This window comes from Homalodisca vitripennis, chromosome 4, assembly GCF_021130785.1.
Source record: "Homalodisca vitripennis isolate AUS2020 chromosome 4, UT_GWSS_2.1, whole genome shotgun sequence".
NCBI classification, from domain to species: domain Eukaryota; kingdom Metazoa; phylum Arthropoda; class Insecta; order Hemiptera; family Cicadellidae; genus Homalodisca; species Homalodisca vitripennis.
In genome coordinates, this window is record NC_060210.1 from 83801379 (window position 1) to 83813940 (window position 12562).

The 12562-nt window shown below is 32.6% G+C and overlaps 2 protein-coding genes across 6 annotated transcripts in view; both read right to left on the minus strand.

Annotated features, from left to right (window-relative positions):
* Window positions 1–4143: 4143 nt before the first annotated feature.
* LOC124361458 (probable serine carboxypeptidase CPVL) lies at window positions 4144–5581 on the minus strand. The gene has a single exon (XM_046815508.1). The coding sequence runs from the start codon at window positions 5577–5579 to the stop codon at window positions 4206–4208; it is 1374 nt and encodes a 457-aa protein (XP_046671464.1). The 5' UTR covers window positions 5580–5581; the 3' UTR covers window positions 4144–4205.
* Window positions 5582–8876: 3295 nt separating this feature from the next.
* The window catches only part of LOC124359666 (TBC1 domain family member 19), a 29575-nt gene continuing 25889 nt past the window's right edge, over window positions 8877–12562 (minus strand). For all 5 annotated transcript variants that reach the window (XM_046812604.1, XM_046812605.1, XM_046812602.1 and 2 more), the window contains 3 exons: window positions 11626–11827; window positions 10783–10969; window positions 8877–9048 (listed from right to left, as the gene is read on the minus strand). In XM_046812604.1, the coding sequence (XP_046668560.1) occupies window positions 8962–9048; window positions 10783–10969; window positions 11626–11827 (476 nt within the window). In that variant the 3' untranslated portion in view covers window positions 8877–8961. The remainder of the gene's footprint in view (window positions 9049–10782; window positions 10970–11625; window positions 11828–12562) is intronic.

A 12562-nucleotide genomic window follows, 5' to 3' on the forward strand; every position in this document is an offset into this window, starting at 1 on the left:
CATGCCGAAAGTGTGCAAGTGTGTAGTAGGAGTGGAAATGAAGCAATACAGCCTCTTCTCTTAAAAAAATACAATCAGTAAATGGAAGGTATAGATGACAAAGATAAATTTATATATCATGTTACATGTTCTACAGGTACTAGAAAATATATTTACAAACTACCTTGACATGTCATTACAATGCATACATTTTGTATAAAAACAACACTGACAAACCATGTAGCATACATTATTTCTTAGTAAGTGTTCTCTCGCAATTGTGTGAGTCAGACAGAGAAGTTTTTGTTCCACCAGGCGATGTTCTTGTTCTTGCTCATGAACTCGCAAAACTCTCCAACACAAACTGTCGCCATAGGTGAATGTAAAACTTGAAAAAGAAAACCAATTTCTTTTGCCCTGGATGTAATTGTGGAGTTCACCTTAAGTGCTACCATCTGCTTGAACACTATGCCAGATTAGTTTGATGGAGCGGCCGCAAACGCACAGTGGAATCCAGTGACTCTGAGTGCGAAGATGAAGCTGTGTATATTTTGTACTTATGTAAATTTGGTAAGATTAAAATTTATTATTTCATTTTATATTTGTTTTATCTGTCATAAGTATATATGCATTCATGAGGTTATGTTTACCCATAAAAATATTTATATAGAGATCAACGTATTTTCAAAAATAAGTACCTGGTACCTATGCTCGCTTTTTTATACAAAGCCATGTATTAAAATAAGTTTTGAGGTTAGTTAGGATAACTTTATATTTTTGAGATAAGCATAAATATATATATATATATATATATATATATATATATATATATATATATATATATACAGGGTGTATATTATGTCTGGAAACACCCAAATATATCCTTTAATAATTTAAATATAAATTTGAAACCTCTTACAATCGTGATAGAGATTGGGCATCTACTTTTTGGAACAATGTTTTGTTATGTCACACCAACGGGGGACGTCCTGCCGAGGGTATCGTGAATATTCTTAATGGAAGCCTATACCTTGTGATACATAATTTTAAAGGTAATAGCTTACTGAATTGAATGCCACAAACCGCATCTCAAGGGAATTATTCTATCAGAAAATAGAGCATTTTTAGTATTGAAAATTTACTGATGTTCAACAATGTAATTTTAAAATGGTTCTTGCCACAAAATGTGTTACACTAATTTTTTAGCATTTTTTTAAATGTTCAATTAAATAAAACAAAAATTTTATTTAAGCTGGTTCTATTAGCACAAATTTGCCAGTTTTTATTACAGTACAATTATGGAAATACTTATGTTATTGATTTCTTATTACAAATAAAAAATAATGTATGCTGTTAGAAAAGTCTTACAACAAACGTTTTACCTGCATTTGGTGTCAAAGCAATTGTTCGAACTGTGTTCCTTCTACGGTTTGACAATGAGCCAATCTTGTGTAAAATGATTCGACAGAGTTGCCTAACATTTCTTCAGTTATCAAAGCAATCTCCTCTATAATCCTGTTTCTTAGGTCTTCCAAATTATGAGGCTTTCTTCTATAAACATTGGATTTTAAATGACCCCATAGGAAATAATCGATTGGTGACAAATCCGGAGATCTTGGAGGCCATTCGATTTCTCCTCTTCGGCCAATCCATTTATGAGGAAACCTTAAATCCAAATACTCTCTTACCTGTCTCCCATAATGGGGTGGAGCACCATCCTGCTGAAACCATACATTATCAAAGTATTCTCCTGATGCAATTTGAATAGCTGGGATTATTTCATTTTGGAGCATATTGTAGTAAAGTTCGGCATTTAAATTTCCATTGATGAAAAAGGGTCCAACAATTTTGTTACCTAAAATTCCACACCATACGTTCAGTTTTTGTGGTTGCTGTGAATGGGACTCAGTAATCCAATGTGGGTTTTCACTAGCCCAGTAATGGCAATTGTGCCTGTTAACATTGCCATTTAGGAAAAAAGTTGCCTCATCAGAAAATAGTATGTTGGTCAGAAAATCTCTATTGTCATCACATTTGCGCATCACAAGTTCACAAAACTCAACTCTTCTGTCGTAATCATCCTCACTTAACTGTTGGACTAAATGAACTTTAAATGGTTTGTATTTATTAATTTTCAAAATCTTACTCACAGACATAGGGTGCATATCATGTTGCTGTGCAGCTTTTCTGAGCGATGTATGTGGGTCTTCAATAAATGTTTGCAAAACATCTAGTGCATGTTCTTCATCTGTTGCAGATTGTATCCTACCCGACTTTGGCCGATTACGTACACTCCCTGTCATTTCAAAACGCTCAATAGTTTTTGATATTGTTGAAACACTTATGGGATTCCTTTCTGGGAAAGTGTCATTAAACAAATTACAAACTTCCCGATAAGATCTTTTGACGATCGCCATATCCTCGCATCATCAACAGAGTAATTCGTTCTCTTTCAGACAATTCCATTAAAATGCCAAATAAAAACTGAACTACTGTAATTAGATAACTTGTTGACAGCAATGCTTCAGAGACACTGATTAACTCGACAGGAATGATATGACCTTTGTCCATTTGTAATTCCCAAGCTTAGACCTGTCTAGTGAAAGCTCCATGCTCAACAAACTGAAACCTGTAGACCAGATGATTAATAACACAATAATGTTTCTCATAGGCTAGTGACCTTTGTCTCTTTAAACCTTCCTGCTGACTGGAAAACACCAAGTACAGATTCATAAGTAATCAGAGAAAGTGACTCATAAGTTTTATTCATTGTAATAAAAACTGGTAAATTTGTACTAATGAAACCAGCTTAAAAATAAATTGTTTATTTTATTTTAATTGAACATTTAAAAAATGCTAAAAAATTAGTGTAACACATTTTGTGGCAAGAACCATGTTAAAATTACATTGTTGAACATCAGTAAATTTTCAATACTAAAAATGCTCTATTTTCTGATAGAATAATTCCTTTGAGATGCGGTTTGTGGCATTCAATTCAGTAAGCTATTACCTTTAAAATTATGTATCACAAGGTATAGGCTTCCATTAAGAATATTCACGATACCCTCGGCAGGACGTCCCCCGTTGGTGTGACATAACAAAACATTGTTCCAAAAAGTAGATGCCCAATCTCTATCACGATTGTAAGAGGTTTCAAATTTATATTTAAATTATTAAAGGATATATTTGGGTGTTTCCAGACATAATATACACCCTGTATATATATATATATATATATATATATATATATATATATATATATATATATATATATATATAAGTACTTTATTAGGCAAATAGATTAGACCAGAAGTGAATATAATCTTCCAAAACTGACTCTATTTGACCACAGTAACTTTTCAGTCGTACTTAAGTTATATATTTTTGTCATTGTGAAAAAAGACAAGCTTTAAGTAGGGCAATTTAAAATCTTACACTGAAAGTAAATTAAAGGACCCAAAAGTAGACATTTTTAGATCAAAGTTGGTTTTTGTTGGTATATACTTTCTTGATCTGGATACAAGGCAGACTCAACTGACTAACAGAATTTAAACACACAGAAGTTAACACTTTTTTACCAAATTAGGTTTTAGAGACATATGTATATATTTCCATTTAAAAAAAAAGTTAAAAATAGAACCAGCTAATATGTTATTTAACCATTGAATACGTTAGGCCTCCATCAATGCTTTCACTAGAAAAGTAATTTGGCCTTTTGATTTTAAAATTGTGTGGAAAACCATTAGGTAACTGCTAGTAATTAAATATTAAGACCTATGAGCTAAAACAGATTGTTAAACCTATTAAATCCTCTATTGTGTGACAAATAGAAATATTTTGGAACACTTCCAGCAGGTTTATAATAAACTGAAAACAGTGAAATTGGTTAAAATTTTAAAATGGAGTGTTACAAAATATGTCAAAAATTCTTCTTGCCATGAGAAACGTTCTTGAATATTTCAGGTTTGTTTCAGATGTTTTGTTACTTATTGTTTTATTACAAAATAAACCTTTTATACAAATGTTAAAAATATATTTATTCATCTTTAATTAAACAATTAAAATTCTAGCATAAATTTAAGGCCAAATAAATATTTTTTAAATATTTATTTGAAATTGGCATACCCAGATCTGGGAAAATGTGTTTGAAAGGCATGGTTTAAAGTGAAATCTTTACTTACATATAAATTATTTGTGAGGCATTATTCAGTAAACAAGTGAATGATCTACTGCTGAGTTGTAAGTCGCGTGAGCAGTGGTGAACCAGGAGAATCTGCGGTTGCAGCTGTGATGAGGTCTAGAGCAGCCTCTCCGTAGTCTGTGGGTAAGTCATGTCCACTCTTACGCACTGCTACCTCCCACAGGTTTCCAGCAATCTTGATCCAACCGGCCAAATTACCCTCCACATACCACCTCAGTCTGGGAGCCTGTTTGTACACCTGCTGTCCCGGCCAGTCCAGGCCTGCCACCACACATGGTATAGAGCTGTAGAGACACAACACGTCTAGCTGCCCGGCGTACAAACCCACAATGTACTTGTTTGTCTTCAACAATTCCTCAATGAACATTTTAGCTTCTGACTTGTAAGCATAAAACAGTAATTTGTCAAGGACAGTATTGCTATTAAGTGTGAAAGGAATTGGTCCGACATGCAGTTGTCTCCTTATCTTGTAATTTCTTATGTAGAACTGAAATTCATCCTTACGCTCTTTGTCGTAAATGATATTGTAGTCACTTGGAAGACCGGCCTCTCTCATTTGGTCATTGCCAAATGCTTGACTTTCCAGTTCATAAGCTCGTGTATAGTTTTTAGCATCTAAAGCCTTAATGAATTCGTCAAATTTACTTTTAATCCCATCACGTGTTTTACTGTCGATTATACCCAATTCGTATAAGTAATTAGCAGTGTAAATGCACCGCATGTCAATTTCAGGATTTCCCATTATAATTCCAGTCAAGTTGATTTTTACTAAAGCAGTTGGATTTTGAATGTCGATTTCATGTGCAATAGCCGGTATGTACATACCAGCGTATGATTCTCCCGTCATAAAAAATGAGTTGTTTTTCAAATCAGGAAACATTGTAAAGAATTGAACAAGTGCTGAGTACATGTCGTTTCTTACCACAGTCATGTTTTCAGCGTAGCATCCTTTGTTAGTGAAGCTATAACCTGTTCCTACAGGTTGATCGAAGAAGATCACGTTGAAGTACTGGGTCCAAGCGTATTTGTTGGGCTCAAAGCCAGTTTTCAAGTGGTTCCAAGGCCCGATCTGTTCTTCAAACAGTCCAAACATGGACGTGGAGCCTGGCCCACCGTTCAGCCAAAGTAACATAGGAGTTGTCTGCCAGTTTTTCTCTGCCTTGAAGAACCAAAAGAATAAATTACTTTCACATGCCTCGTTCACAGTGAAGTAGCCAGAGTAACTTGTCCTACCTCCAATGTAAGTAGTTGCAAGTTTTTGTGAAGTCTTAATAAGCCCTTTTTTTAAAAATGGTGTCAAAATAAGAGGCTCAAACGATTTTCCTCCAGCCAAACCACTTGCTTCATTAATGAGAATGAAACATTTCATAATGAGTAAAACCCATACTGACACTAACATGATGAATGATCGACTATCAATGTGATGAAAGAACTGAAAATTAACATCAGATAAGATATGCTAGATATTTCTCTTGAATTTGTGAATAAAAAAATCATGAAAGGTTCATACAGTTGAACAAACACAGGTGAAATAACAACACATCTTTTATAAGACAAGACTAATTCACCATGAGTACACCACATGTGATGCTTGTGATATGTATGAAAGTAATAAGCTTGTGAGATCTGGCATTACAGTAATAACAAGCCACGTGTGTTTACTGAGTGATGACGCATTGACTTGTGTTATACTGCAAACAATGAAATATGATATTAACTTAAAATATGATGTGTGTATTTATTTTTGAAAGCAATTCTCATTCTGTCCCTTCATAATAAAATAAGTACTTCGTTCTTCTGCCCTTAACAGCTATACCATTCCCCCATACTCTTTATTTGTTAAGATTAATCGTACAGGACTTCCTTTGCCTATCAGCATCTACTGTCTGTCCAGACAATTGAATGCAAAAGCAGGTGACATAGTTTTTGTCACTGTGTGAACCAAACAAACATAGTGTATACATAATTTTGTTCAAGAAATGATCTACTAATTAAAATGGTATGTCAGTATACTATGCAGACATAAATAAAACATTCAGTATATATTTTTAACCTTCTTTTATTAGTTAGATCTAAAATAAAAAAGGAAATAAAAAATGGATAAACAATGAGTAACTTGATAATAAGAAAACACTAATAATTTAACACTGGATTTTTAACTGTTCAAAATATTATTACGGTCATGATTCAATAATAAATGCTTCATAGACCACATGGCCATCCTGATTTGTCTTTCATGTGCAGAGCTCACTTAGTGATTTCTCAATCATGGAATGAATGATTTGGTAAAATAGGTGGCCAGTTAAATAATAAGTGCACATCCGCACTATACGGATCCAGGGTAAAAAAGGCCATGATGTTTCAAACTGTTTCTCAGTTACAACTATGTCTGATCTGGAATTAGAAAAAAATTTATCATACTTTAATTACGAATTTTGATTTGGGTATGATGATATTCCAATGCCAATTATTAAGCATGTCATGGCATTCTTGATCTAACCACTACTTCATGTTATAAATACATCCCTTATCAGTGGTATTTTTCCTAACAGACTAAAAATAGTTAAGGTAAAATTTATTAAAAGTGGGTACATAAAAGATTTGAAAAGCTAGTCCAATTTCATGATTATCGATATTTTTTTAATACTTAAAAAGTACTGTTTATGTACTAAACAGAATACTTTGAAACTAATAAAAACTTCTTACAGCAGGACAGCATGGATTTTCTTGTTACAATAAAATATTTTATTGTAAAACACTGGAAAGTAAAACATTTTGAAAGTATTAACTTTATCTTAGTTGAAAAGTTTATATTATTCTTTATGAGGGTTTCATATTCTTTAATACTGTGTGATATCTGAGAAAATTCAGAATATTATATCATAAATATTTTTTTATGTAATGATAATAGGTTAGGTACAATTTTGGATATTGGCCAGCAACATAGGATTGATGGTAATGTTGGTTTATTTTCAATACAGACATGAATCTGGTGAGGAGAAAGAGTTCCTGGCAAAGCTGGAGTATTTCCAATACCACCTTGAGGCTGACAATAGAGTTGGCAAAAATGCTGATATATTTCCAATCCAGTCTTGTGGAAGAAAATTCAATATATTTTCAATACAGCTCTGAAGCATAAATAGCTATGTATTTCCAATACTGTACTGAAGTGAAAAGCCAATGTATTTTCAGTACCATCCTAAGGCTGGTACGACATAGATTCTGGAGTATGTCACTGCCCTTGTAAAACTATATTCCTCATATATATATAGCCTATAGCCTATATATATATATATATATATATATATATATATATATATATATATAGCCTATAGCCTATATATATATATATATATATATATATATATATATATATATATATATATATATATATAGGTATAAAAGAAAACAAAACACGTTTCTTCAACTTGAAATGCTTAATATTTCGTTACTTTTCAGTAACATTATCAAAAGCATGTATAAAATAAAATATAACCAAATATAAGAATGAAGGTTATAAAAACATTGCAAACAACAAAAAGTGATGCTATCGAAACAAGTAAATTAAACATGTAACCTTTCCTAAACACAGAGATAAATAAAATGTTTGAATAATAAATTTAAATTAACTGTATCTCAAATTTAATCCAACTGGTGATTTTGATTGAAGAGCCATTATGTTTATATATATATATATATATCTTTTTCAATAAATATTGAATCACAAAAAGTACTTGCTCCGCTGGGACTCAACCCGGATCTCTCACTTGCCAGGTGAATTTGCTACCATTACATATATATATATATATATATATATATATATATATATATATACATTAGTCCAATGTTAAAACAATGTAACGAGTTTGTTTTGAGCTTCTATGTCACCGACTTATTTTTTTTATCTCTTCAGATGAACATGACTCCAGATTTCAGGAGTAAAGTCTGTATCAGTGTCAGATCCCAAACACTGCACTAAGAAGAAATGAATTGGAGCCTTATTCAACATTCACATGGAATCAACCCTTCCAACCATATCTACTTTATGTGTAGAACATTTTGTTGCTCCACTGTGCTTAGAGATCGTGTCTATCAATTGTGCACCTGATGAGTCAATGGATAATACCTCTTCACCTATATACACTATATCTTGTGGTCTAAGTGTCTCTAATGTCAAAACGATGTAACAAATTCATTTTGAGCTTCTTCGTCACCATCTTCTTTTTTGGATCTATTCAGACGAACATGACTCCAGATTTCAGGAGTCAAGTCTGTAACAGTGTCAGATCCCAGACGCAGCACTGCATTTCTAATGTTAGCAATGTACTAAAACAATAACATTTACTAAGCTGTGTGTTTTATTTAAGGTTAGTAATTTAAAGGAGGTTGTTTTCAAAAATGTTGCTAAAGTGGTTCTAGTTGGAATGGCTACTATTTTGGAGAAAAATGTATATAATTTATTTTATTTTACAGTTACAATTTGCAGAAAAATCTCAACCAAAGTGGTTAAGTTTTACTTATATTGCAAGCAGGCACTTGTTCTCACACACACACTCGCACATGCGTACACACACACACACACACACACACACATACACACATACCTCTTAGTTTTCTATTTTTTTCTTACAACTCAAAGGCCTATTCAATGTTACATTGAAACCCAATATGAGGATGTTTAAAAAACATTACTTAATATTTTAATAAAAACTTTAATGGAGCAAACAACAGTTTTAACAATTGATAATCTAAAATAACATATATTGTAAAGAAAGTTGCAATCAGTCTGTGTGCCAGTGGCTGTCCTTCATGAGAGCAATCTGTAAGAGAGGCATGACTTGCAGAGAGGAGAGATCAGCCAACACAGCCTGTCAACATACAGCGGAAAATATTATTTCATGTGTAATAAATATCCTTCTGAATCAATGGGCAGTATGTAATATATGTTGTAAATAAATTTTTAAATAGCAAAGTCGTTGTGTTTTAAAGCCATAGATTATTGAACAAAACAGAATGATAAAAAGGTGCCACAAAGATCCTACCGTCCATCAAATAATTTTATTTTTCTACAACTGTGGTTGTGGAACATCTGATTCCAAACAACCTTTCTCATCCCAACCCAAACAATCAAAATGTGGGATAGCCTGTTGTGGGTCAAGCTGCACTACTTTCTTAATGTGGAACATCCTGGTATCTCTGAGCCAAATTGAAGTAGGACATTCAATTAGGGATGACCCACAACAAATTTTGTCTTTTGTAATCTCTTTATATTTGGGTGCAAGGAAATGGGTTCCTTTTAGATTATTGGAACCATATTATTAACATGTTTTAAACGTAATATGTATATCTACACTTAATTGTACTTGGAAACTATTTCCTAATCTTTTTTTAATATAAAGAAATTTTTAAATACTTTGTCACGTGTCTACCTTACCTTGATGAAATTAATGATCAACCCTAATAAATATCCTTTCACAAATTAAAAATATATAGAACGACATCTACCTGAAGGTTTAATCGTAAGTAAGCAGTGGTAATAAGAGATTCCAATATTCAATTATACTTATAAGAGAGTAACTCTTTAAACGCCAACATATGATTGATCGGGCTGCTGAGGTCGATGCGAAAACTGCCAATGTACAATTGATCAGCCACTAAGAAAAAAATACTTTTAACTCTATGTACAAGCTTTTAAAGTAGTATGGTTTGGTTTTATTTTAACTAAATAAGGACTACCTTTATCAATTTTAAAATTTGTATGACTAATGACCTTGATACAGCTGATTATTTTTAGTTATTTTATTGTCCAATTACACTTTACACTTCTTGATTAAATTTCAATGCAGGATTTTCCACCAAGCATTTCTAGGTAATAGAATCATTTAGTTTATATACCTTTGAAACTTGACCTACCAGCCAGAGTGCAAACACTGCACGGTTTAATACATAGGGCTAACAACACACAACCTACTCAACCACATGGATGGTCACTAAGGAGATGTAAAATAAAGATTATAGAAAACCTTTAACCAACACTCAGCCAGCCAAATTATTACCTCCTTTAAAAGCTGTTTTACTAAAAACACTCAAACCCTACATAATTTGTTCAATCAATCTGAACTAAGATACAAGTTAGCCCACATCCAGAGAGCCATCTAACTAAACATACATAAATCATTCCTTTTTAATACTGTTACTCCCTTGCAGCCATACTTAAGAACTAGAAACATTAACTGTATAACATGTGTAGGTAGAGTGTTAATTTAATATAGTTTGGAAAATAGGCACGGGTGAAAGTGCGACCTATCTGGGGTTGATAAAGTACCCATTAGTCACAAAATATCCTATTTGTATTGACATGTATTAAATATGAATAAATACTAGTGAAGTTATTTTAATTTGACATCTCAATACTTGTAATTTTGTGTCATAATATACTATTATAATAAATATTCACTGTAAGTTTACCAATGAAGCTAATATTGGTGCATGCAATTATTGTTATTAAAGTATGATCTGGTTCTCAACATCATACTTTTGGTTTATCAGTTATCAGAATCGTGTTTGCTGACATCATCATAATGTGCAGTTTATCTCTTTACCTCAACATTCTGAAGTGTGTCAACTTGTAGCAAGTTCTCCCGGCGGAAACTGAGGATGCAGACGGCCAGGAGGGGGATAACTTGAAGAGAGTCGAAGGCAATGATTGTATCCCACAGGTAAAGTAGCTGTTCCGGAGGCAGGTGGCCACTGAAAGCTCTCATCAGCCACTTGAACACCACCCGGATCCTACATACAACACTTTACATCATTCCACAATATAACACAGCTAAACATGTTGCAGTGTCTGAATGCAATTTCGAATCAAGTGAATGTTAAGTGCTAACACTGAGGGTGTCATTTGGTTGCTTCATTTATCACAAAAAATGTAGGTGGTCTTATCTTATGTCATTTAGGTCCTTGAGCCAAAAAACTTCTAACCAAATGTGTTTTCAAAGAAAGATTCAATCCTTAGTTGTAATTAGACTATATAGGGTAACACATTCAACATACAAAAAAATTTAATATAATATGAAGTTCTAGTGATTCTCCTAACACATTATCGGTGGTAAATGTAAGTAAGCAGTGTAAATGTCATTTTGCAAACGTGCATTATTTTAGAATTCCACCTGATGCATTATTATATTTTATTTAAACATTTATCTAACATGCTAAAAAATGCCCACACAAGAGAAATGTTCTTATTAAATCTTATTTTTAATTGGGTAAAATGATTAATTTTTCAGTTTTAGTAAAACTGTACAAATTTGAATCAGAAGTTATTAATTCAGAGTGAAATTCCCTTCATCCCACGTGCCACTAGCAGATAAGTTATGATGAATACAAAATCCATACAAAAACGTTTTTACTCTCTGTCTCACTTAATAATTTTGAATGATACTCACGGTTGAACGTTGATCATCTTGAAATGAATCCAGAGCTGAGTCTCGTGTCGCTGGAGCAGTCGCTCGAACAGTAGACACAGCGAGAGGATTCCTTGCTCGTGTGAGCTGACTTCGTGCAGGCGGAACCAATAGCGCAGGTAAAACGCTCGGAACGTGAAGTAAAGAGCACATGGGTCATCATAGAGGTAGCAGAAGGCTGTGGCTGTGGTTAGAAACCATAAATTGTGGTAGTATTATGAATTCCAAACTATGTTCATTATTGAAAAAGTAGCCCATTTTGTTTGAAATAAATACTGCACAAATAAATATGGCTGAAAAGTATAATTAAAACTTGGTTTAACATTCCTAGGAAATAAGGAAAATGTTAGAATCCCCATTTTCAAATATTTTATAACTGATCAAACTCTCATATTTAGTTGAGGTAACCCTATTCCCATATGGAATTGTAGTATGATGTATATACTAAGGAGAGTAATACAACAAAGAAAATCCTAATAACAAAGTAATAAATAATATTCTTCTCTTAAGAAACAACTTAAGTACGTCCTGACAGTTTTATTCCAGTAAAATTGCAGTTTTAACTGAGTTGTTACTGTTTATTCGCAATGTTATAAAAGGAGTTCATTTTATAACATTGACACCAATTATTATGTGTTTTAAGTTACTGGAACCAAATTCTAGGTTTATGTAGACATCTCTTCTAATAAAAATCATAATTTTCAGAATAAATTCGCCATAAGAGGAAAAATGTGTTTTAAAAACACATAGCATTTTTTATGGCTTTAGACAAGAATTGACATTTTACCCAAATTAAAATAAGCAAAATACTGAACAATTTCCTGTGCTGGTTTCTAATGCAACATTTCTGTTTATAACACAATGTTATGTTCATTTTCACTTTAATCTATGTTAGGTTTGAATCCATGTATAATTAGGT

What these genes read in the sequence shown, in the direction of transcription:
- LOC124361458 (XM_046815508.1), bottom strand. Translation starts at nt 5,579, where the DNA reads ATGTTAGTGTCAGTATGGGTTTTACTCATTATGAAATGTTTCATTCTC.